At 38.1% G+C, this 26,810-nt stretch overlaps 2 protein-coding genes across 3 annotated transcripts; both read left to right on the plus strand.

Annotated features, from left to right (window-relative positions):
• Positions 1-119: 119 nt before the first annotated feature.
• Positions 120-3,061, plus strand: LOC112576609 (zinc finger protein 883-like). The gene has a single exon (XM_025259190.1). It carries the CDS (start codon positions 605-607, stop codon positions 2,471-2,473), a length of 1,869 nt encoding a protein of 622 aa, XP_025114975.1. The 5' UTR covers positions 120-604; the 3' UTR covers positions 2,474-3,061.
• Positions 3,062-4,848: 1,787 nt separating this feature from the next.
• LOC112553464 (rhophilin-1-like) lies at positions 4,849-26,414 on the plus strand. 2 transcript variants are annotated; one of them, XM_025220684.1, is made up of 15 exons: positions 4,866-5,465; positions 12,513-12,628; positions 13,770-13,898; positions 15,088-15,163; positions 15,454-15,656; positions 16,613-16,721; positions 17,353-17,502; positions 17,712-17,807; positions 19,631-19,787; positions 19,975-20,094; positions 20,276-20,396; positions 20,902-21,052; positions 21,383-21,532; positions 21,815-21,999; positions 22,300-26,414. In XM_025220684.1, the coding sequence occupies exons 1-15, from the start codon at positions 5,403-5,405 to the stop codon at positions 22,478-22,480; spliced, it is 2,007 nt and encodes a 668-aa protein (XP_025076469.1). In that variant the 5' UTR covers positions 4,866-5,402; the 3' UTR covers positions 22,481-26,414. The 2 variants fall into 2 exon arrangements, with proteins under 2 accessions (XP_025076470.1, XP_025076469.1); XM_025220685.1 differs by lacking the exon at positions 22,300-26,414 and having other exon boundaries at positions 4,849-5,465; positions 21,366-21,532; positions 21,815-21,956.
• Positions 26,415-26,810: the final 396 nt, after the last annotated feature.

Here is a 26,810-nt window from a genome sequence, read left to right on the forward strand (position 1 = left end):
TTATGCAGGTTTGTTTTTTAGCTGTTGGCGTATAGAGCAGTTTCAACACAATCAAATCTAATAAAACAATCACAAGCAGCCGACGATTGCACACATTTATCGACTCCGTCGTAAAAGAGTTCCAAACTGCCGCAAGACCTCCGATACCCGGATGTTTATATGGCAGGCTTGCAGTTACAGCGAAAAGTCGGCTTAGGAAGCATAAAACAGTCGGTGAAATTGCATTGATATTTTAGATCAGTCGTCCAGAAATATAGAATTAGTGTGGATAAAGATAATATCTTATTTTAATCTATTCAGCTTTATTTTTATCAAGCTGTGTACATCAAAATGTTACACGTGAATGTCGTCTGCTGTTCATTAAATGCTACATGACACACCATTCTACGTCCGTGGTTCGATCGGAAGTGAGGAAAGAGCGTATACTAGTTGGGGATACGAAGACCCACATGACTTGTTTTCATTTGGCATAATTTTAAAAGCCTGCAAGTATTGGTAAAAATGGATGGAGTTCAAGGAATGCTTTACAGCATCATTAAACTACCTTCTCCAAGAAACTGAGCTTGACTATTTGTGAAAGTAATGTTGAAGTTCTACAGTGATTATGGATTTACCCGAAGAGTTAGAAAATGGAAGGATGAAGCAGGTTGTTTGCTGTTCAGTTTCAGGATGTGAACAAATGACTGATGATCCATCAGCTGCAAAGAAAATAGTTGATCCTCAGACTAATTTTTTTGTTAGCTCCCATCATGATATGATGTCACTTGCCTTTTTTCAGGGTCTTATTTTTGGAAAAGTTTTGAGTGTGTTGTTGACTCACTTTTCTAGTGTATTGCATCAGAGTTACAAGAATAATGCATTCAACTTAAAGGCTGTAGAGAGATTTGCTGAGACCGAAGAGAGTTCACCAGATTGTGTATCAGAAGTCATATGCCTAAACACTCAAAAGACATCTCAGCTCTTACAACAGACAGTGATTAAGAAGTTGCCACAGATAATCTCTCTAGAACAGCCCCGCAACACATTTTACTTTCCACTACAGTCTGGTTTTTCAAAGGCAGTATGTGCAGAAACCAAGAGCTCAGAACGTTCAGCATTGTATTCACTGAGATCTGTCTCGAAATCTTTCCCTGAAAAAAAGAAAACAGGTTTATCATGCAAGACCAAGATTTCCAAGCATTCAAAAACAATGCTTGCAAGCTCAGCTGCCACCAAACCAAATAATTGTGTAAAAAGATTAAGAGGAAGTGTCCAGCAACAGAATATCAAATGCCGTTCAAGAGGAAGTCATCATGCACTAAGAGAGAGCAGTCCTTGTGAAGTGTTATCTAACTCAGTCAGTTCTGAGGATGCAAATGTGCAAGAAGAGCTCAAGCTACAAAGAAAGAAGAATTTTTCATGCAAAGAGTGTCAGAAGACTTACACATCGGTCAGTTACCTGATAGAGCATAACAGGAAATGGCACAAAGAAAAGCTAACAGTGTCATGCAAGATCTGTTCCAAACAGTTCAGCTCATGGACAGGCAAGACATTACACATGCGAATGAAGCACAAAGTTGAGAAGCCACATGAGTGTGAATTCTGTGGTGAGACCTTCTCATGTCACAAGGAATATAATGCACATAAGGCACATGCCCACAATGCCCAGAATGTTGTGTGCCATATATGTGGAAAGAAATTCAAGTTTAGAGGGGCTCTTAGACCTCACCTGGATGCACACTTTGGCATTAAGCGCTATTTCTGTGAAGAATGTGGCAAAGGGTTTGTTCGAGTGACATCATTGTATGCTCATAAAACTGTTGAACACTCTAAGATAGAAGAGAAAATTTTTAATTGCAGCATGTGTGCCAAATCATTCTCTGCTAAGTGGGTGCTCAATCATCATTTATTTGACCGCCATCAAGCTGGTCCTTATGCGCTATCACTGGTGAGAGATGTTACTACAGCAGACAGTGCAGACTGCCAGGTGTGCCGTAATCTGTCACAGGGTTCTGCAGAATCCAGTGCCACAAACCAATGCCCACAACATAGCTCAAAGCTCATGTTTCCATGTAATTTGTGCAGTGCTTCATTTAAGACACCAAATGGCTTAAAGGTTCACCTCAAACTACATACAGGCATCAAAGCTTTCTCTTGCTCATCATGTGGTAAAAGATTCACCACCAGAGAGTATCTGAAGGTTCACATGATGCAACACCAAGAGCCAAAGTTTGAATGTGATATTTGTTGCAGGAAATTTACATACAAGTCCAACATGCAAAAACATCTTTCTGTTCATTCAACTGCAAAGCCATTCCAGTGTGATGTATGTAACAAAACCTTTAAGTTGAAAAGTGCCCTTACCACTCATATGAGGGGCCACAGGCCAGAACTAGCATTTACCTGTAATATCTGTGGGAAGGGACTGACTCGTTCACTGCACCTGAGGAACCACATAAAGAAAATGCACCCAGACACAGTGTTAGATGGCTGAAGCAATGTTGTAAAATTGTTTCTGAACAATAGAACTGGAAGTGCTTTCTTCTGTGATCTACAAAAACACTGAAGCGTTGCCAAGTATGATAAATGTGTTTTAATTATGTCATTTGTGTGAAGTTGAAAGCATACTTTTTATGAATGGTTCATTAACCCAACTAAGGAAAACATGAGGGAAAGTTTTGTAACATTTTCTAGAGTTAGTCTATGTACGCATTTTTATATTAAAAAAAGGGGCATTTTGTAGAAAAAAATAGGGAGGGGACGGGGAATAGTTTTTAAAAAGTCTTTTGCTCCCAGTTCTCTCAAAATTACAGCTGAATCCAGATAAGATGAGAATCAACAGCAAGTAGGAACTTCCAATCCAACTTTAAGGAGAGAATATCCTGGAAACAGATCGCTTTGTGTATCTAGGGAGCATTATCAACAAGGACAGTAAAGTGGATGATGACATCAGAAACCACATCAACAAGGCCAGGCATCCTTTAAACAGCCTATGCCCCATCTGGAACTCCAGAGCATTATCCTTCAACAGTAAGACCCGCATCTTCAATGTGAAGGAGTCATACTGTATGGTTCTGACACCTGGAGAGTGACAAACACCATCAACAACAAGCTCCAGACCTATACCAACCGATGCCTATGCCATATTCTGGGAATAAGGTGGCCTGAAAAGATCTCCAACAGCAGCCTGTGGCAAAGTACCAACCAGAATGCCACTAGCCAAGACATCAAAAAACGCAGTTGGGGCTGGATAGGACACACCCTGTACTAACCAGCTGACACCATTGATAGGCTGGCACTTAACTGGAACCCTCAGGGGAAGAGAGTTGGGAGACCAAAGCAGACTTGGAAAAGAACAGTAGAAAGTGAGGCAAAGGACATCGGAACCACCTGGGCCCACCTGAGGGATGCTGCCCAAAACCGGGTCCGCTGACAAGGTGTTGTTGCAGTCCTGTGCTCCTCAAGGAGTAACAAGGAATAAACTAAACCAGATAAGAGAAATGAGTGGAAATTTTGTATACATTAAAATTTTAAGTTTTTTCATCTTTTACAAAAAGAGGATAATCGTCAAATTTGTTATGAATGAGTTGCTTTAAGCAAGACTGTTCCATAGAGATACAGTTGTATATCTTACATGATTATTATTGAATGGATGTATTCATATCTCTGTGTGTACATGTGTGCGCATGCATGTTTACTTGTCCTCATGTATGTTTGCAGGTAATCATTTACAGTACAGTTTCAAAAAGTATAGTCTGCTGTGTTTTTAAGACTAATAGTTATTATGAAACATTATGTAAATTTTTTGTTTTTGCTGAGAAATAATACCCTGTGTTCCTATTATTGTCTAAAAAGTGAGTGATGTCGGTGCTGCCTGTGCACATCCATGTACATATGTAAAGTTTGCATAATACAGTTATTGCCATAGTGATGTCTTGTTATCACATTAGTAGGAATCTCTTATCGAAAGTCTTTCAAGTACAGCCTAGGTCACTGTCTCATGCTGCGTCCCTACAGCCAACCAGCACTAGAGACTGTTGTAGTTTGATGAAACAGTATTTATTAAACATGAACAAAATGGCGCTACCGGACAGCTCAAACACAAAAGTGAACTGACTACATAAAACCCCGGATGTACCCTCACTGGATACCTCTTATCACAACAGTCACCAAAATAATGAAAATAGGATCAGCGATATTCTGATGAAGGCTTTAATAAAATAGAGTGTTTTTGCAATTATATTTAGTATTTGTTTTTAGTTCTAGAATTGTATATGACTTGATTTTCTGCCACAACATTGTTTGTGGTGTGCTATACCTCTGTCACATAAGATAAACTATATACTTTTGTGTCATTACTGCTGTTGTGCTTGCTTTATTTCTTTAATTAAAGGGATATAGACAATGAACTCACACTGACAATATACACTGGTGTGTATTTATAAAATTCACAGGTCATTGAAGCAAATATGTCTACCTGTATGCGTTCAGCGCTACTCATAAACAGAAATAAACCACATAAATTTCAGTATCACAAGGTTCTTGTCACATTTACTATTCTGCTGACTACAGAGGAGAAAGATCCATTAATAATAATAGAGGTGATTTCTATAGCGCCATTGCCATTATTAAACAGCAACCTGAATGGTTTGCGTTTGTTTTTTTGTTTTTTTTAAGATATCGGTAGATATAGGTGATATAAACCTGTAAAGTTCAGCCCCACAAACCCATCCGTTAATTATCCGCTACGATATGAATTGTCACTCTGATTGGTGTTGACGGCTAGCAATGTTGTGAATGGTGTACCAACGTGACGAAGTACACAGTTAGCGTGACGTAGTACACTGTTAGCGGCGCTCGTTGAGCACAGGTACTTTGCTAGCGGATAATTAATTAGCGGATGAGTGTTTAAGGCAGGCTCAGTGCGCGTGACAAAAACAAGATACAATAATGCTAACTACTAAAGGCACGACTAGCATTGCTTTTCACCTTGCGGAAGCAAGACGCAATGTGGGCGAGGCCGCCTGTGCCACACCCCTGTGGGCGTTGGTAGCGGTTCACTTTACGCATGAGTGAACACAGAGTGATTACGCCTCTGTGCATTCCACAAGGCCGCTGACTTCAATCCTGCTGACGACAGTGGCATTGTGCTCACCATCGTGCAAGCTCTGTTAACAATGATATAAGTTATAACAGATATTTGATGCCGTCGGCAGCACGGAGTACGACTAACTGTCGCCCTGTGACGTCACATGAAGTAAGACGGTCGGCGGTTGGCCCTCAACCTGACCTCCGGTGACGTCACAGCACGAGAGTTCACCGTGTGCAACACAACTGTCAGCGTCGTCAGTCATGGTGGGAGATGTTTGCCAGTCCCTACACATACTTGTGACCACTTACTGGACTGTACATCGTTCTCCGAGATGACTTCGCCCCACAAGACTGTTGTGGCCGCGGCCACCACCGACGATCGACATGTGCGAAAGGTAGGAATGGTGGCGTCAGTATTCCACGAGCTATGCCGGGAATGCCAGCCTAAGTGTTGACGGCTTGTTCCTCCACAAGTCAGACCTCTCGCTGCGAGCTGTAGGGAGGTGGTTGGGGGAAAAGAGAGTTTTTAGGATGGAGTGATGCCTGTGTACCCCATCCTTGTTCATATCTGACCTTTATATCATTAAAGTTCAGAGCGTAGTTACTTTTGTCGAGGTTTGAAGTCTCAAATCGTCAAAGGCCCGTGGGGTACAAGCGATAGCCGACAAGTTGGTGTTTTCTACATGGGGCATTAGTGTGCCTTGTTACGGTTTGTGTGCCAATAAAACCACAACAAAAGTATTGGACACTGGTCACAGGTCACGCCCTTACATCTGCTCATCTGGATACATGTTTTATGTGCGGCCTACAGACCGCTCTGTATGTATAGGTTAGGTACTTTCCAGTGAAGTAAGGAAGAGCTCGGTGCCCGTTTGTTCATATGCCGACACAATTTTGAATGGGAAAAGTATGATTTAGTATTTACAATTATTGTGATTCCAAACAACAACAACACATTTAAGTTCAAAAGATATATTAGTAACAACTGGGTATTCTCCTTCAATGTAAGGTTAGATTAGGACAGTAAGTGCCGCAGTGGCTAAAGCGCCTGTCACCATGTCTGGGAGAATCGAGTGTCGTGGGTTTGTTTGTATCTCTATTCTGACATATACCTGTCTCTGAATGTGACACCTGTTTACATGACTGACTCTCAGTGATTTTCTTGGGGTACTATAATATTAACCTCCTTGTGTGTGAGTGAGAGAGACTGAATAATTAGCTATGATTTGAATGATGGTGAGTAAATTTGTAAGACGCATTTAATGTATACTGATAAGTGTGTGCTAGTGCGACTAAATGTATGCTCATTGAATCTCCCATTGTTGGTAGGATAAGGTGCTCTATAAATCAACATTTATTATCTGCTTTTATCAGCAAGTGAGAAGTAGCTGTTAGGCTTTACTACAGAATGCCACAATTTAAATGCAGAGGTATGCAAATGCTGATGAGGTATGTCAAAGTCAACACATGGTATTGTCAATAATACTATGCAAGAGTTTTCAGTCTGGAGAGTTGCATGACTCTTGTGATAAGACTTTCTCAGGGTTGATTTTATACATAAAATTGACTATTCTTTATTTTGTAAAGAATTGTTTTTATTTTGAAATGAAGTTAAGTGCATACCAATGCTCAGACGACTTATATTTGCATCTTTTAATCAGGGCATGGAGATATGTGGTTAATGTTGATATTCTTGTACATAGCTATCACAAATAACTGGTCCAGGTGCATTTTCCAGTCAATATTAAGAGTGTAGTTCCTTCAGACAGAAGTATATGTGTGTTTTGTTTGGTCCATTGTCAAGTGCTGATCACAACTGGTGAAACATGACCTAAGCTCTTAATTCTAATCTTTTGTTTACAGACACATGTGCATCTCTCCCTGTCTCTGTCTCACAAACACACACACGATCTATCTTGTGCATATTAGTATGGGCATACAAAATTTCCACATTTATGCATGTGTGGAAACAGCTTTAGGAGGATGTTGGATACTGTCAGTTTGTAATTTTTTTTATGAAGTTTTTGTTTGATATCAATGTGTTCAATTCACTTATTTCAATAAAAGCTACAGGCTTACAGTACACTGGTCAACACATTTTTACAAAAGTTGTGTTACTGAAATAAAATTAGTCATTTGCTATCAGTTTTTATGTACTCAACATGAATATGATAGTCAAAATGCAAGATTGGCTCTAGTTTTTTTGTCAAATGCAAAAAATTATTGTATACATCATGAAATGCATGCTCATAGTAATTGACCTCTGGCTAATACCTGTAAAAAAATCTAGTCATGGACTACGTCTTAGATTTCTTTGCCTGTCTCTTGTACAGCTGTTCGGAAGCATCTCTGGGGAGTCTCCAACAGTAGTCAGCCAGCATGGTAGTGAAAAATTTTTCCTGCTATCTTTTTTCCGTTGTTTTAATATCTTGATGAAAATGTTCACCATGTTTGTCATTAACCATACCACAAGTTGTCGGGAAAGAAATCCAGATGGGAATGAAGGAAGTGGATCTTTAGAGACATTCCCGAGAAAGTTAATAGACACTAGGCACAGCCTAAAGACGCAGTTTTAAATAGTCTCATTCTTTTGGGTCATGAGTAAAGCAGCCATGAGGCCTTCAGTATACTTCAACAGAATACCAGATTACCTTCCTTTCTGAAGAAAGGCACCAACTGTCGATATGAAGTAATTGTGACATCTTTATCTACAAGATTCCGTTGCTAGAGTCTTGAACCTAGCCAGTCTGCCTTGTTCTTGTTCTTGGATAAGTCCAAATAACAAACCAGGCCATTTAGTTCTTCCTGGACTATTCTGCATGGGGTTGATGAGGCATCACAGTGAAAATCTGGACCACTGCATGTTGACTGACCAGGAAAAGAACAGGTTGGCTTACCCTCGTCCTCATCAGCAAAATCAAGAGAATATTCTGCTGAAGGTTCTCTAATAGGAATCCCTTACCATGTGGAACTGGTCTCAATGCAGACCGCAATGTTGGGGTAGACTATTCTTGACTATTCTTTTGCTTCATTATCCTGACTGGAAAGAGGAGAAATCAAGCAAAAGTAACAGTCATTTGTGTGGTTGCTAGGCTCTCTCCACACCACAGGGACTGCAAATGGCATTGATGGTCTTTTGCCATTCACCCACTGTGAAAGCTGTGTGTCACATGTAGCACAGCATATATGCAGGGCCCAAGGCTTGTCTTGGTTGCCAGTCTTGCATCGAAGTAAAGATGATTTGCATTCTTCACTTGAGAAGTGATGCTTTTCTTCTGGTTGGCAAATGTCACTTCCCCACAAATACAACAAAAATTGTCCCCGGTATTAACGCACTTTGGATGTAATAGTGTTGTGTATTGTAACTAAATGAATAGAATAATAATAGTTTTATGTAACAATAGCTTACACTGCATCCCACAAAGTCTGAAATAGTTTAAATGCTAAACCTTTTTGACAGGGCTACATAGTACACTGCTGACTGACGTCAGCTTACTTCAGCAGCCGCCTGGCAGTAGTGCTGCATTGGATCAGAAAATGATGCAATAAACTCTGGATGACGTGTGCATGACTGTATTATGCAATGTGATGCAATATTACGCCATTCTAGGTTTATTTAGAATGTTTCTACAGTCCTACTGGATACATTTACACGGTGAGAGGTAGACAATGAACTACATCAAATATCTTCAAAACGAGAGCCAATAAAAATGTTCATGGTCATAGTTGTGTTCAGCACACCAAGATACTACAGATAAGGACTTTTTTAAGTCAGTAATAATTTCAGTGTTTACAAGCGTAATCACAATCAGAACTATCCAATGGCAATCTACCTTAGTTGGTCATGGTGGCTACTATTTATTAATACTAATAATAAGAGCATATCTTGTGGGTGCACATGTGTGTGAGGTTTGGGTTAGCCATGTGAGCATGTGTGGGAGGTTTGGGTTAGATGGGAGTGTGTGAAAGTTTGCCACAGATGTCTTTCAAATATGCCCTTTGAACACAGTTTCTAGAGCATCTGGAGTTTTAGGCTAGAACTTTCTGTCTGGCTGCTGTTGCATATTATTTTTAACTTTCATTGTTTTTATTTGTTGTACTATTTCTACTGTTCATATTGTTCATGTACAATTTGTACTGTCCATATTGTTCATATACTTGATCAGTGTACACTAGTTGACACTACTTTTATGGTAGAGAATTACAAATGTACATTTATTATTATAGCTTATCTGCCTATAAGTATTTATACAGGGTTCCCATGTCCTTACAAGGTCCTTACAAGTCCTTACATATTGAATTTTTGCCGTAAGGCTTTATAAGTCCTTATATTTGCCATGCGGTCCTTACAAATTGTCACACAGGTCCTTGCATTTTCTCTGTGATCCTTACAAGTCCTTATATCGATAAAATATTACCACAAATTTATTTTCGGAGTCGACTTTGGCGCAAAATACCGACGATTTTTCGCCGCATGTTTGGTCTACACATCTGTACAACACTAGTTGCCCTTCCGTATTCGCAAAAAACACTATTTTTTCAAAAGGTCTTTAGAAACTTACTCTTTCTTGAACCTTGATCTTCTAGTACTACTGTGCATAGCTCTATTTCTCTCTCTTTTCCCGTTAGAGTGTGTGTGCGAGAGAGAGACACATGAACTGACTTTTGTATTACACCAAAGAATGGCTTTCAGGTTTTGCAATTATTATTACTTAGATTTCTAGAAAACTTGGAACATTAACGGTGTATGTTATCAGCGCGCTAAGGACACTTTTTAAGTTATCTAATCTAAATGTGGAAGACAGGCATCAAAATTAACTCTTTGATTATTTATTACTAGAAATACATGTATTTGAGAACATAGAGAAGACCACAGATTCATAAATAATACATCTTTCCGACCACACAAGAGAAAAACTTAAGCATTGATGACTGTCACTTAGGTCCTTACGAATGCATGAAAGGTCCTTATAAGGTCCTTACTTGGCACCATCCCTGTCCCTGGGAACCCTGTTATAACTTTATATATATATATATTTGTGTTTTATTTCAATTTCTTTCAAAAGAAACTGTTTTCACAAAGTAGATTCAGTTACCTGACTTCACCATACATAGTTGTTAAGGTTCTGCTGGCTTGTAGCACTGTTGAGGCTGATGTCTTTCTTACCTCTCCCACAACCCTCTTGGTAATGCAGAGATAAAGCCTGCTGCCCTTGTCCCAGCCCCTGCCTTAAACCCTCCTGCCCCACTTTAGAACAGTTGCATGCCTTTTAAGCTGAAGCATCATTCCCCTTGCGATAACTGAAAATATCCTCTTGTGCCTGTAAAAAAAATGAGGGGAGCCCCTTTGTCCTTACAAATACGTGTGTGGCCCAGTTTGAAATCTTTGTTCATCTCTTGGTACTTATGTCCATTTGTTTTAATATAACATTTATTTGCATATGTACATGTAGTCTGTAACATGTATTTTTGTATGTGTAATGTTTATTTGTATGTGTACATGTAGTCAATGAAGAGTGACTGACTTGTGCTCAGCAGTGGCACAGGCAGCATTATTCACTGGGTACATCAACAGGAAGCATGTGTTACAAAGTATTTTGATAAAATTTTATGATATCCAGTACAGAAGAAATACTAAAGCTCAGGTGTTTTGGTCACAGTCAGGGTTAAACACTTGCTGTCCAAAATGGCATCTATAATGCTCATGCATACAGAGTTCTTTCCCTTTTCTCCCTGCCTTTTTTTTTTCAATAGTGTCTTGAAGTAGCTATTACAATATCTGCATTGTCATGTTTCTCTCATCTGTTTCTTTGTTATAGCTTGCACAGTAATTATACTCATATTAACACCAGAGCATTCATGCTGTTGGCTGTCTGGTATAATTTTCATTCTATAAATGAGATGGGGCAAGAATTTTATATCATACAGAGCCACAAACCATGCAAGGGAACTCAAAAAAGATTTAGTGTCATAAATTGGAAAACATAAACATGTGGGGTATTTTGGTGGCTGGAGGTCTCAGCACATAAGACAGTTGTTAATAAAACTGGCATATAAAAAAAAAAATATTTCATCATTACTGATAATCAAATATCAAATTTACATGCGTAAAAGCATGAGACTATTAAAGCAGTTTTTTGACATCAGGAATGAATATTACAGGCACATTGGTGCAAGGCATTCTCTTTTTTTTTTTTTTTTTAACTGGTTGATAAAATGCCAGGTAATACTCATTGATATGTTCACGGGTTGCAGGAAAAGGGGAGATATCTGAAGTGAAATCCCAACAATTTGAACTTACAGTCTGAAAAATCTTATGAATAATAAACAGTGAAGTAAGGTAAAGGTTATCTCAAACTTTTTCAGTCATTGGGGATGAAGATGTTAACACTTTTCTTGAGGCCGATTTTTACAGATTTGGACACCAGTGGTTTAACCACTAAAATAATGCAGCTATCCAGTTCTCACACTGAGGGTTTGGGTGGATTGCTGATAAAAAGTTAAGAATATGATCCTAAGTGGTAAGGCACATCAAATTTAGACACAAAAACACTTTGAATGGTTCAGGTCAGGATTAAAGGATAACATAAATCTACAAATCAGCCAAATTGTATTGCTTGTTGAAAGCATATGATGTAGACTAATCTACAGAAATTAGAACAGAGGCTTCCATTCAATTTTAACCTTGAAAGTAATATAAAATGGGGTATCCTTATCCACTTATGAAAATGATTATTTCTTTCAGTCAGTTCTAGGTACTGTAGGTAGAAAAGTTACTCTTGTTACTAATCTACAATTTCTGGCTGTTGTATTCACTGGCTTTAGAGTGAATGTTCTACAGCTGCTATCATCACCACCACTAGTACCTTCGTTATCTAAATATTGATGGTGTGATTAGTACAGCTATAGCAGGTCACACTTTTGTCTCTGAAACACTGAGTTGTGAAGTGTTACAAATCTCATCATGAGGACAAGGTGGAGCTACATGGAACATGCTGATAACCCAGGCTGCTGTTAACAAGCAGTGGTCATGTCACAGCATACACATGTGCTGAGGTCACATGCATGCACATGAAACTGAGGGCAACAACTGCATGTTGCACACATTAGATAAGGACATAGTGCAAGTGTAAGGTATATTGGAACATGATCTATAAATCCACGAGGGATATTGGTGTAATAAATCATGTCAGGACAAGTGAGACTTGCTTAAGAGAGTTTTTAGTTTCTGAATTGATATATTAAACTGGCTTTAGTTGATATATGAAAGTGATATATAGTTGATATATGAAATTGTAAAACTGCAAATATCATATAGAACACAAAATGATATATTGCAAGTGACAAATACAAGGTGTACTTTTCTGGCATCTCACTATGTTTGTTCAGCCTTCAGGCACAGGTATTGACATCAGACAGAGCATTGCTTTTTTGTTCTGCAGGGGTCAGATCCGCTTGTGCAGACTGCCCGAGGCAAGTTACAGTCTCGACGTGCCAAACTGAATGAACAAATCAATAAGGAACTACGCATGAGAACAGGTGCTGAAAATCTTTTCAGGTAAGCATGAGCAGCATTTAGGCAATGATTGCTACAATTGAGGCATGCATTTAACTGGACACTTAGTTATGCCTTATTGTCATACAATTAACTTTACAGTAGCGGTTGTGATGGCGTGTATTTGCTAATGCTGATTGCTTGTTTTCAGTGACTTTTTTGTTTTTGGTCAAAGCCTATGTCGTTTAGAATATTTCTATCATTTCAATACAAGTTGTGAGAGCATATCTACATTCCTAAAATTTCCATTAACTGCCAAACACTCAATGAAAGATGTTGTATTTAGAAGAATGAACATTAGAAATCTTACCTGCATTTTGGAAAATGGTCAAAGCTTATTTTTTGCAACATCCAAAAAGTTGGCATACAGTTATGGCAACATCTCATTACTATGTGCTATATATATATACACACACTATATGCTATATACACTATTTACAATATATACAGTACTATATGCTATATATAAGCACACTTCCATGTGCTATACATATACACTACTGTATGCCCTCGCTCTATGCTTAGACCTCTCACATTGCCCCAGAAATATCAGAAGTTAATATTTACACCAGTTTTTCCATGCCTTAAAAAAACCCCAAGTTATTGCAATGTGGTGTCAGAGTTTGTTATCAGCACTTGAATTCACTGTCATGTTTTGATATGGCCAGGCCTTTACTTCCCTTTGTTGAGTGTGAAAGTGCTGGCACAGTTTGACTTTTTTTTTCTGAAATTGATTGGGTAGTAGGGAAAAGCAGCAATAACAGAGGTGCACCAAGTGAAATGTCAGACATGACAGTTTGTGTAACTGAAGAATAGTAGAATAACATACTGCTGAGCAAGGGACCACCAGGTATTGTAACATCCTTGTTCTGTTGTGTGTGATTGCTAACACAGAAATAGAAGGTTTGGGTAATACAGTGATTATATGATCATTCAGACAACCTGATCTCTTTCTCTGTAATTTTTGTTGTTTGGTTTTATTTTTATGTAGCCATTCAGCGCACTGTATTCTTGGTGTTAAGTTTAATGTCTTTCATCACATTCACACAGGAGTTAAAGTTATTGTCATTCACCACATTCGCACAGGTATTAAACGCTACTGTTATCCACCACATTTTCAGTTATGTGTATTTTTGTATGACAGAGCAACAGGAAACAAGAAGCTGAAGGAGCAAGTGGCAGTTGAATTATCTTTCTTCAACTCCAACATTCAACTCTTGAAGGAGGAACTGAGTGAACTGAACAGCTCCGTTCACATTTATCAGCATGACAAGTAAGTGGTATTTTTGTATGTTTTTCTGTCTAGTGTGTGATGAGCATCATATCAAATGACTCATCACATTAGGTGCTTTAATATGTACTGCCTCATCCATTTATCTGTAATGCCTCATTCCATCATCTGCAATGCATCATCTCATTATCCAATGTTTTACATCATCATTTGCCACATCTGATTTTGTCATCTAAATTCTTTTAAATTTTATGTCAGAAGCAAACATCTGGTTTTACTACTACTACTAATAAAGTATACACATAGCGCTATATCCCAGCCCAAAGGGTGAGCTCATAGCACTTTACAAATAATTATTATAATAATAATAAAAAGTAATCAAGGCTGTGAATGTTCCTACTAATGCCCACACCACTAATCCAGTCCTAGAATAGACTACATAGATGCCAATTGTCACTGCAGTTTATTCATTCCATGTGCCATTTACTTGATCAACTCTACTGGCTTTGATTTTGTACTAGCCTGAGGTGACCTAAGGTCACCAGTTGTATCTACTGTTGCTGGGAGTGTGTGTGAGAGAGATAAATTATTTCAACATGTGTATGTATGCATTATCTCTATATATTACTAGTACGTGCAGTATCTGGAATTGCCCTTGTAGATCAATAAAGTTGTATTGTAATAATTATTTTGCTCCTCATAGGGTTAATCTGCAGAATGCCTTTTTGCAAAACCATAATGAGTTACAAACCATAGGAAGGGAGTTTAGATCTACAGAGTCAGTATTAATTTGAGATAAAAGCAGATTAATTTATACTCACAGCAGTGCTGTCCATAGATATACATGTATCATACATAGGTTGGTAGGATTTACATGATGGCAAAGCGCAAAGCAGAGAGGATAGAGCACACTATGGTGACTGTGTGACCTTCTTACAGATGAATTAGACAAAGAAACTGTTACGGCTGTAGACAGAGGAGGCTGGCAGTCGATAAGGTGATAGATCAAAACCCAAAAGAGCACAGACAAGCAGCTCAGCATGATGATGAAGAAGCATGCTTCAAGTTATAGCTATGAAACTTGCAGCAAGTCAAAATAAAAATCACAAATACACAGAGCTACCCCTACTCAAGTTAGTAAGCTGAAGGGACATCACTGTGTTTTACTTACACATGGTAATGGTATGGATGTGTGTGTGGGGTATTTGTGTGTGGATGTATGTCTGTACAGTTGTGTCAAGTACACTCCCATGATCCCTTTGGGACTGAAAGAGACAAAGGATTTGGATTTCAGCCAACCATTGAAGGTGAGCTAACCAAATAGTTTAAACTGTTTGCAAACACCACAACAGAATTTTCAAACTATATTTGTAACAGTAACATAAGATAGATCACCAAGAAGTTTGTGCCTTTTTATTTTTTAAACTATAGGGTCTCAATGAAAACTATAGAGCTATGCTCTGTGACCAGGTGTTCTCTAGGTGACTGTAGCAAGTTAGTAGTATGTTATCATATTGGCAGTATATTGGTTAAATGTTGAAAGGTAGAGACATATGTAAAATTATATTTTCAAATGATTATTGTGATCTGTCAATAGGATGTCATAATGGAGCATTACAGCGAGGATCCAGAGAAATATCTGAGTGAGATCAGTGAACTGACACAAGTGCGTCAGGCAATCCGAACACCAGAGCGCACTTACACTGGCATTGAGTTGCTAATTGATTATTTCAATCAGCTTTATTATGTTGAGAAGCGCTTCTTCCACCCAGAACGCCCACTGCCTTTATATTTTCACTGGTATGACACATGTATGATAGATATACTCCATAATGAGTTCTTGTTTTCTTCGTTATAAAAGATAGTTATGTGCAGAATACATATTACTATGTTTGTAAGTTATACGAGAATATTCATGAACATAAGTTGTGCACTATGTTGGATGTAAGGTATACAATGCTATACACCAGGGATGCCCAACCTACGGCCTGCGGGCCATATCCGGCCCGCGACACGGTGCCGTCCGCCCCGCAAAGCTTCTGCCCACAGTAAAGGAAATCGGCATGTTAGTAATAAAGAAAACCTAAGAGAAAAAAAAAAAACCAAAAAAATGGAAGAAGAAGTATTAATCCCTACGTAGGGGCGTCTCTCAATCTTTCGATGGATTTCATTCTAGATTTTCGTCTTGGGAGGAAACCAGTGTTTGAGAACGAGGGACACCGCATTCCACAGGGGATTAGTGATCTTTTGATTGATTAATATTTGAATCAGTCGTTAAACAGATTGAAAATACAGACTCCGGGCTTTCTAGCAAGGTATAAAACAATGGGGTTCTGATAAGGAAGCAATACCGAAACAGCGTTTGAATTTCGTCATTTTCCTGTGGAAAACAGGATGGATCGCCTTGGGGTACCTCGATTAAAATGTATTTTCAGACAATTTCTAACTTTTATTTTAACAAGACAACTTCAAATATCTCATTAATTAGTACATAATTAATGGTAAGTACAACTTGCTCCTAATAAAAATGGTATCTGTTCTATTCTATGTTTTTTTCTTTTTTGTATTTTTGCGGTGAAGTGGCCCGCGACACTGCTCTCCGAAATGCATATGGCCGGCAGGCCGAAAAAGGTTGGGCATCACTGCTATACACAAATATTATCAAGTCAGTCTAATTCCATTGTGCTTGTACCAGGCACATGTGATAGAGCATGCAAGAGAAATAAAGCTTAATGACTGCGTATTTAATCTTTCAGGTATGATTCTTTAACAGGCGTACCTAGCATTCAAAAAGCAATTGGTTTTGAAAAAGGAAGCATTTTGTTCAATGTTGGAGCACTTTATACACAGCTAGCCTGCAAGCAGGTAAGGACAATAATCTTGTCTGACACTGTTTTATGACTGTGGTTGGTGGTAAATAGAGAGAGATTAAGCAGAAAAAGTTATGAAAAAAGCCAGGCTTTAGTAAAAAGACTACATCATTGTTTTATCAAAGGAAGCTGCCAGTGTGTACTGTACCCATATGTTTGTACGGGTGGTCTGATGGCGCAACGGTTAGCATCTGTCATCAATACAGTGAGGGTGGCTGTCTTGAGTTCAGCTCTCATATTGGGCACACTGTTCTTTCTCTGCGTATGGCATCTGTTTACAGGACTGGCATCCTTGCCGTGATGTAGTCTTAGTTGCTGGCACAGCATAAAACACTGATTCCCTCCCCTTTCCTCCATGTGTTTGTTAATGGCAAGAGAAATGTTAATGTAAAATAAAAATTAATGTAAAGAATGTGGGTCAGTTAAACTATTATTAAAATGTGGACCAGTCAAGCTATTATGACAATATGGGTCAGTAAAGATATTAAAATGCAGTAATTTAGTAATTAAAGTAATTGATTATTAGGTCAGTAAAGCCATTGATTATTAGAATGCTAGTAGAATGTGTGAATGTGTAAAGAAGGTGGTTTGCTCAGGCTGGATGTTAGCATATATGCCATGTGCAGGACCGTACAAAGAGGAATGGGGTGGTGACAGCTTGTGAAGATTTTGAGCGGGCAGCAGGTGCTTTTCGCTATCTGGAAAGTCACTTCCGCAATGCTCCCAGCATGGACATGCAGTCAGAAACTTTGAGCATGTTGACCTCACTCTTACTGGTGAGTTGACATCACTCTTACTTGCCAGTTGACATAATGTTTATTGATGAGTTGACCAAGCATTGGTGAGTTGACAACATGCTGCCGAGTTCACTATGTCAGTCATCTTAAAGTAGAAGCAATAAGTGTTTGTTGTAATGTGTTCTGTTCTATGAAGTGGGATGTAAAGTAATAATTCAGCAAGTGACTTTGTTTTTCCATGGGTCTAGTCCCAAGCCCAGGAATGTGTGCTGGAAGAAAAGCTTATGACATGGGGCAAAGAGGGTGTCCTTGTAAACGCTCGTCTGGCCAGAGAAGCTGCCATGGTAACTTGTTTTTACTATGATAAATAATCTTATAATAGTGGTTGTCTGTAACACCAATGCTTCACTTTGCTAAGCACTTCATGTTGTTTGTGCATTATCTAACTTGTTTTTGCTATATAAATAGTCTTACAGTAGTGGTTGTGAATCTAAAATTAAATTTAAATTATAATTGTTGTTAAACAATAATGTTTAGTATTTTTATTTATACTTGTGTCTTGAGCTGAGTGGAGTGTTATAAGATCACAACTTACAGTAGAAAGAGCTACAACTAGTATGCTACTCAGTATAAGACCACACTTGAACCATTCCATATGCTTACAGATCTCTATCCCAGTGCCTCAGATCATCTGAGTAAATATCATGCATATCAATTTATAAACTTTTATTCAAAATAAAAGGTTCCAAGATTAGGCTCCATGTCTTGGTGTATTTATAGTGAATATTATGTATGGAAATCAACTTGGAATCATTTTCCAATACCTGTTTCAGCAATAACTGGATTTATAGTTAATCTTATCTGCACCACTTTCAAAGAAAGATTCTATAAGCCATTGACCTTGACATTGTTACCATGAAAGTACTGGAGAAAATCATTACAGCACTGATTCTGAATGGCACTGAAAAATGTCTTAATCTACCGCAATTAGCTTACCAGACCAAGAGAGGTGTTGATGATACCAAACTGTTTATCCTTCATACTCTGTATACACACCTTGAGATGCTATTAGCCCATGCAATATTGCTGTTTGCTGTATCTTCCATCTAGAACACTCCTTGACATATTTTCCCTTGACCAGGCTGGTGTCATGGATTATTCACTTTCTGGCTAATATGCAGCAGAGAGGTCTTGTCAGTGGATTTTTCTGACTCCATCACAGCATGCACTGTGTGCTTTTTTATCCCTGCTTTTGTTTACCCTGTGTACCAGTAGTAAACATAACAACACTTTGTCAAATTCTCTGATGACACTGCAGTGTTCTCTCTTCTTGGCAGGCCTGTAGACATCCATGGCACAGCCTTGGATAAATTTGTTGCTTGTCACAGTGACAGTTTGTTAAATCTTAATGCCCGTAAAACCAAAGAGGTTCTTTAATTTCCATTGGAATTTTTCATCAAGTCCCATAAATGTCTTCCATTATGAGGTGGACTTTGTGGACACACTTAATTATGTGGGCATCATCTTTGATGGTAGACTTTGCAATGATACCAACACTCAAGCTATCACGAAGAAGGTGCAAGACCGCCTCTTCTCTAGAAGCTGAAGTCTTTCTCGGTTTCCCGGAGATTTGTTATCTGTCCTACAAATCTCATATTCAGAGTGTGCTGTCCTTCTCATTCATGTGTTATTACAATAATTTGCCATTCAAGGACAAAAACAGTTTGAATTGTGTTGTATACTGCTTAAACAAGTTATTGGAACACCTCAGAATGACTTTCAGATTCAGTGTAATAGGCTGACATTTTCAAAACGTCTGCAATTCTTCTTTGCTGTGAAACATACCCTATCGGAAAGTTCCGTTAACTTCTGTCACGCCACTGATTCAGTCTGTGTATGCAGGACCGACAATTTAAAGCTGTTGTCTCTGCTGTATGACCTCTGAGTGCTACCGTGTGGAATGAATTGTGATCATATGCAAGTCTGAAGTGTGAGTGTATAAGGGCCTGTCTTGTGTGGCGAGTATGATGTCAGATGTTATTTTTAATGTTGTGCTGTGTGGTTCTAACCCTTGCATCTGTGCAGAGCTGCTACTAATTGTCATCTGGGATAAAGGAGTTTCTGATTGTATCTCATATTAACCTCATCCTCTTTATGCTGCCTCTAGGTGTCAGAGAAATATCGTGACACGCATCGCAAGATGTCTTCAGAAGTGGTGAAGAGCTACCTGCCCTTCCCCTGGATAACAATGGCTCAGACAAAACACTATTTCTACAAAGGTTGTGCACATTTCTATGTTGCCATGGCACTACTAGAACAGACAGGTAAGGGTTAATGTGCTTTTTTGTCTGGAAGAGATAAAATAAATGTTATCACTTGCAATCGACATCATTTTAGATTCCAAACTAAATGAAACAGGCAAGGAAAGATACCTTTTGTGTAAGGATGATGCGACTGAGAATCTGGCATTGTATAAGCTGTTGCTAACAATATATTAAATGGTTGTTTCAGACAGTGAAGATATGGACAAGTTGCAAGCAATGTTTGAGAGTCTGTATCTGGGGACAGAGTCACAAGATGAAAACAATGGATTGCAAATACCTCAGTCTGAAGAAGAGCGGAAAATTTTAGGTATCGGATGTTTGACTGCTTTATAGTGTCACAGACCACAGAACCTTATTTAATTTCTGTATTCAATAATACCTTTACACTACTGGCTTTTGACTAACAATGTCCAGATGTAGCAGATGAACAGTTTGCACTGTAGGATTTTAAACAGTTTACTTATGTTTTCTCTGTTTTTACCTGACAGGAAAAGCGCACTTACGCGAGGCAGTTCTAAGCCACGAAGAGGCGCTAAGAGTTCATGACCTTTGTAAGCAAATGCGAAAGATTGACACATTTCGTGATATTCTACAAAAAGTACACGCAAGGTAAGCTCTGTTTTCTTTTCATGATGGCAGGATATTGTACTTCACTTGTAAAAATGTTCACTAAAATTTGTTTTTAAAATTGAGCTATCTGAGTTGTCTGGTTTTTGTCGCCATACCTGTTTATTAATATGATCATGGCTGTAATTATGTGTGGGTGTGTCTTCAATTATGGATGTGGGGGAAGATGTGTTTACATATATACAAATACAGGATAATTTATACAGTACATGTATATAAATACAGAATAATTTATAAGGTACATATATACAAATACAGGATTAGCTCACCTGATGACTCACATAATTTATTAAGTACATGTATATGAATACAGGAGAATTTATAAGGTACATGTGCACGATTATGGGAGTAGCTTAATGACCCACATAATTTATAAGATACATGTATATGAATACAAGATTAGCTTACTTAAGGACCCAACTTTTAGGACTGTCTTGACACAAATCCTTATGTTACCATGCCCTGCTGATGTGTTTGTGTCTGGCAGGTCCATACAGAAGTTTTCAGGTCTTGAAGAAGAAGATGACTTCACTCAGCTCCTGACAGCCCCAAGGATTTTTGGCAGGACAGAGCATGATACTGTGCCAGTTGCCCCAGACTTTTCAAAATCTAAAACCACTGACATCTTTTGGAAATTGGTAGGTTTTTGTAAATAGCATATAGCATGAAATTTTAAACATTAGGAGGTGCCATCCAGCAGCTAAGCTGCTTGCAGAAAGAGAATGTCATTATTGTCTCTAGAAGAAGAATTTTTCTTTCTTATAAGGAAGCTTTATTCCATTTCTTTGCTTTGAATCACCCACTATTTTAAAGACCTACCCAAGGAGTGATACCTTTTATATCACTTATTAATACATTGAACATGAAATCATGAGAAGACAATGAATATATAATCTTCCTTTGCTCATTTCCTCATTGCATATTTTTTCCCTATCTCATTCTTATGTGAAGTACTTTACTGCTGCCAGGGACCTATTGCCATTTTCAATTCTCGTAACCAATGGTCACCGCCACGTACGGTGGTGTTACAGCGGTCACCATCAGAAGGCTTCGGCTTTAGTGTACGAGGGGACTCACCTGTTATTGTGGCAGACCTAGAACCAGAAAGTGTAGCAGGAGTGAGTTTATTTTATTTATCTGCGAACAGGCTTATTTGCATTATTAGTTTTATTTGTATTATGCTGATAAAAATGGTTTTAGGAGGAAAGTACTGCGTTAACAGAATTTTCATATTTAGCTATAGTCATCAAAATTCAGAAATTTATGCAGTTAAAGCGTTATTTTGTTTTCTAACATATAATGTTTTCAGTACTTACATTCATAACTAAAGCAGACACAAAATGTGACGTTTGATTCATGTGGTGATTAAAATTGCCTGGCCTCTCATTTTGTTTCTTCAGCAGAGTGGAATTCGTGTTGGTGATTTTGTGGTAGGAGTAGCAACAGTGGACACCAAGTGGGCTCGCCATGAAGAAGTGGTGCAGCTGGTGCGGCAAGCAGGGACAGAGTTACGCCTTGTGCTCATTACACCCATGGAAATCAATTTGCCTGACATGTCACTGACACGACCTTTCTCTACAGTCAGGTAACTGCTGATGTTCACCCACACTGACTGTGAAGTCATACTGAATCACCAGAAAATATAGCCTGGAGATAGAAAGTAGCAGTAGTCTTTGTTCTTAAATCTAGTAAACATTGGACACTCTTAATATGCTAGGAGACTGCATAGTTTCCTGATCAGGGTTATGCTTCATTTTACTCTTTCAGCAGCATCCTTGATCTTGTGTTTTGTATGTGGTCAGCCTTGCAAATTTATTTTTTTATTTTTTTATTTTTTTTAAGTACTTATACATGTCTTTCAATATTTGAGCTTTCATCTCCTCAGCCTACCAACCTCTCCAGTGAATGAGAAGGCACGCAGTCGAAGGGACAGCACTTCAAGTGACCGCAGCAGCCGGAGCCGAATTAGTGCTCCTTGGATATTCCGACGGAATTCTTCACGTGATAAAGCAGAACAATCTAAAACATCACCTGAAGATACCGATGTGGACACAGTCTCTCGATAAAGCTGCTAGTGGAATGGATGGGCAAGAGATGCTAGAAGTTTGGTTTGCTTCGTGTGATGAGTGAGAATTTGACCATGTGCTGTGCAATGCAAAACTTCGGCTGAATGTTGTGGATTCTCAGACAGTTGTGGATTCAGACTTCAAAGAGCAACAGAAATGAATACAAACTACAAGGTGGTTGCTACATGTAGGGCTGACTCTCAACAGCGAGTAAAACATTTATATATTACACATCAGAGGAAAATGGTATTAAATTAAGGCCAAACTAAACTATCTTGGCTGAGCCAGTCTTGCACTTGCAGCCTGGTGGTGTATGCTTGTCAGATCTTGCAGATGAATGATGGTGATCTTACAGCTGAATGCGCCTGATTTTACTGATATCTTGTGATATTTTACTGCAGATTGGCAGGTTTTTTTTTCTAAGTTGTTTATTTGCTGTGTTAAAGAGAGAAATTGCAGGCCTTTGGTCTTCCAAGAAATGCGTGTTCCCACCTGTTTTTAAATATTAATGACTTGGGCTTTGTGCTGATGTCTTGTGTGATGTATATTCATCCCCTGCGCCAAGCATACTCATCAAGTTCATTTAATTTGTCATAAAGATGTATATGGAAAACTCACAGATGGGTGACAAGGACTCAGGGGAGAATATCCCAAATAACTTTTTGTTTGAGAGGGGAATGACAGGGTGTTGTTTGCTGTGCCTGCTGAACAATACTTTCCACAATATTGTAAATCATATTTTTTTGAGAGTTTATCTTCCTTTCCAAAAGTTGCTATTTTCTTGATGCAGCTGTAAAATTTTAATGCAATATTTTAAGTGAAGCAGTTCAAACAATGTTTTGTGCAGTGCGCCATGCATTGTTTTACTCTTTGCGTAGGCACCAGTATATCTTGCAAGTCACTGAAGCCAGCAATATCAGTCTTGTGTGGAGGAGGTGGATAGAAATTTTGCTGATTCTGAATGTAAGAACTGCAGGGCATATCATTAGTTATTTTGCCATAACATTAGATGAAAAATTTGCTGTCCCTGATTTGGTATATTGATTAAAAAGGTTACCATCCTTAAAAATAATAGAAGTGCTACTGTATACTCTAACATTTATAACAAGGGTAAGAGCTTGGAAAACAGATACTATATCATAGGTGTAAAAATAAAATCCTTTTTTTGTTTGAGGGTAGCGTGAAGGTCTTAAATATAAATGTTAACACTTTATTTTCAGATAAACAAGAGATATGACAAAAAATTTAAAATGCAGAAATAAGTTTTAAGAATTGTATCACAGCACAGAAAAAATGTGAAAAGATGCACAGATAAAGTCTTTCAGTTACCTCAGTATCTGAGATGGGTTTTCACTGGAAATTGGTGTTAATAAGTGCTGTTAGGTGGTTGTGGTTGTGGTTGCTGGTTTAACATGTTTCCTCTTTGACCACTGTTATTTTTGTGAACATTTCTACAGTATGTGGATATTAAGATTTGTTTCTGTGATGTGAGGGTTGGGAGTAAAAGCTTTTCAAAGCGTGCTTGAAAACATGTCTGACACAAGTAGGTTTCACATAAGCCTCAAAAATTGTTTCATTGTGATCTGAAGTTGACATGCTAGTTACTAACCCACTGATTTAAAAAAGACAGGGTTCCCAAGGGGTGGAGATAAGTGACTCTCCTGAAGACAGTATTTTCATTGATCTATCTGTATTGCCCTCAACAGACAAACTGGACACTCAGGCTAGCTTTTTTGACTATCTTTCTGCAGTTTATCATACTGCGTCTGACCTCTTGGGTCTTCAGTTATCTTCATAGTGACTGTAAGCACAAAATTAAGATCAATAGCTGTGTGGCAGATTTTTAAAAACCTAAAGAAACACCTGATTTATGTTGTTCTTAGTCAGCGTGTTGCCTTGTATATTGCAACAGTTTTTGATTCATTTACATACTTGTCAATGCAGATATATCTATTCAGCTTGGCAAAAAACTTTTAGAGCATCTTACCACAGGCTTTAGTGGCTAAATGATTTTTTTGTGGCTTTTTTAAAAGAAAAGTATTACTTATAACAAGCATTGATAACAATAAAATACTTTGTTATGATTGTCATGAATGCCTCTCTAGGAGTAGGCAAGACAGCTTTTATTATGTCAGAATTGCATGGGGTAAATCTTCATACTTATAAATGAGGATTGACAGAGCAAATTACCATCACTGTCACAGCTTATTACTCATTACACGCTCACACACTAACCCTTATATATTACATGAAATGTCTTGTACACACACATAAACCTACCTTACACACATATGCATACATGCACAACCAAATGCTTTTATAAATATATGCATGCACACGCTGGCTGACAAACAGCTTAGTATGTAGCATATGGATGGTGTAGGGAATAAAGTTGCTACTGTACCTTTCTATCAAGAAACTATTTGTTGCCTGCTCATCGCAGCTGTTAGTTTTCAACAGTTGCTTAGCCTAACAATGTCATTCCTATCAGAGATCTTTCCCATCAGATAACGTGTATGTTGTGAGGTGTGAGATGCATTGAGGTATTACTGAAAGTTGGTTACTTTAATCTCCTTACTTTGTGATACATTGCCATAATTTGAATTGTTGGAAGCAACAGATTTTATATACTAGGCTAGCATTCAAAATACAGTTATCAGGGTTTTAAAAGTATTCATTTTTCATTAGATATGACTGCACTTTTATGTATGAAAGTTTTGTTTAATTAGAAAATTAGGAGATTTATTCCTGATTTCGTTTAGCAGCTGTTGTTTTATTACCATGCTTGCATCAACACTGAATCGGTGCCGCTAATTGTGAGCAGAATGACAAGAATATTATGTTACTTTGAGCTGTGTGTTGCTTCAGTTTTTCTTTGTTGTAAGGATTAGGCATTTGGGTTTACTCTAAACTTTGCTGACAGTGTACCTGACTTACTACTTGGATTTGTGTCAAACTAAAACACTTTTGGTTTGAAAGTGATCTTCCAGAATGCTATACAATACCAAGGATTTTAAATGTTTTACTGCCATGTGAAGAATACTGGGAAGTTTGCTGCCTAATTGTATAAGTTTTTGGTATATTCAAAATGAAATTTCCAGTAGATATGAACAGTATTTAGCCAGATCTGGAAATGGTTATTATGTTTTTGGATGTCTGGCTAGTTTTAAACCTCTGCCTATGTCCATATAAATTCAGGAAATCCTTGCCTTATGTTGTATCCATTAATTGTGCCCTGAATTCTTTGTGAAATGAATAAATCCACCATGCTTAGTTTAACATTGAGACGATCATTGGTTAGTTTAACATTGAGACAGTCATTTATGTAGATGTTTTTGGATACATGTGTATCTGCTGATGTCCATAGGGGTATGATCTTGAAGTTGAAAGATTTGTTCTCAAGCAGTGGATCATCCTTGGTCAAATAAAGGGCTTTCCATCTTCTTCCCCACACCTGTTAGAACACAAGACTTAAGCAGCCATGGCATCAGTATGCATTGCCAGCCACTCTAGCTATTTTATCCCATCATTACTTACTGGAGCAATTCTAATTAGTGCATTTACTCATTTTTATGTCTGTTTGTGACTGTCTTTTGCCTAGGAGCAGTATTAAAGGCATGCATGTTTGTAGTCTTGACTCAACTATAAGCATAAACTGTTAGGTACTAGTATTACATACGCTATAATATTCATCTATCTTTTACACTTTAAAATTGCAATGTTTTATATGCTGTTGATGTGAAATATCTTAACTTCAGTGAAACTATCTGCCAAAGAGCAGGCTTGTCTGTCATCATTCTGTCTGGTCATTACCTTACATGCCCATCAGGTTATGTTGACATGCACATGCCACAGGCTTTATGTTTAAACTCTTTTTATACAAGATGGTCCATGCCACCTTTATTTAAGTAATAAAATACCAGTCAAACCTTGTGATCATGTGTTCCATCATGTGTGCTTGTTCTTGTAACTTGCATGTAAACATCATAGATTTAGCTTAAGATTCCTGATCAGCAATTAGGATCACTTAAAAGGTCTCATCAAATTGTAGTATTTTCCTAATTGATCTGCCCTGCAAAATGTTAAATTTGTTTCATATCCGATGAAAACCCCCATAAAATGAGCCGGGATCACATTCCCAAGCCATATGTACATCAGTAATATAAACAAGGAACATTGATAACATGTCAAAAGTATACAGCAACATGACATTAACTAGATGATTTCCTGAAAAAAAATGAAATATATTGCATCACAAGACAGGCCAAAGCTGCTAATTCCAGATACATGCAATCAGGAATCATCTATTGTATTTGTAGCATAGCTTTAA

This window comes from Pomacea canaliculata, linkage group LG12, assembly GCF_003073045.1.
Source record: "Pomacea canaliculata isolate SZHN2017 linkage group LG12, ASM307304v1, whole genome shotgun sequence".
Taxonomy (NCBI): Eukaryota; Metazoa; Mollusca; class Gastropoda; order Architaenioglossa; family Ampullariidae; genus Pomacea; species Pomacea canaliculata.

Excerpts from the sequence above, each read along its gene's own strand:
- LOC112576609 (XM_025259190.1), top strand. The coding sequence starts at position 605 with ATGGATTTACCCGAAGAGTTAGAAAATGGAAGGATGAAGCAGGTTGTT.
- LOC112553464 (XM_025220684.1), top strand. The coding sequence starts at position 5,403 with ATGACTTCGCCCCACAAGACTGTTGTGGCCGCGGCCACCACCGACGAT. Across the intron at positions 12,629-13,769 it reads GGTGCTGAAAATCTTTTCAG|AGCAACAGGAAACAAGAAGC; the intron begins GTAAGCATGAGC and ends TTTGTATGACAG. Across the intron at positions 20,397-20,901 it reads CTACAAAAAGTACACGCAAG|GTCCATACAGAAGTTTTCAG; the intron begins GTAAGCTCTGTT and ends TGTGTCTGGCAG.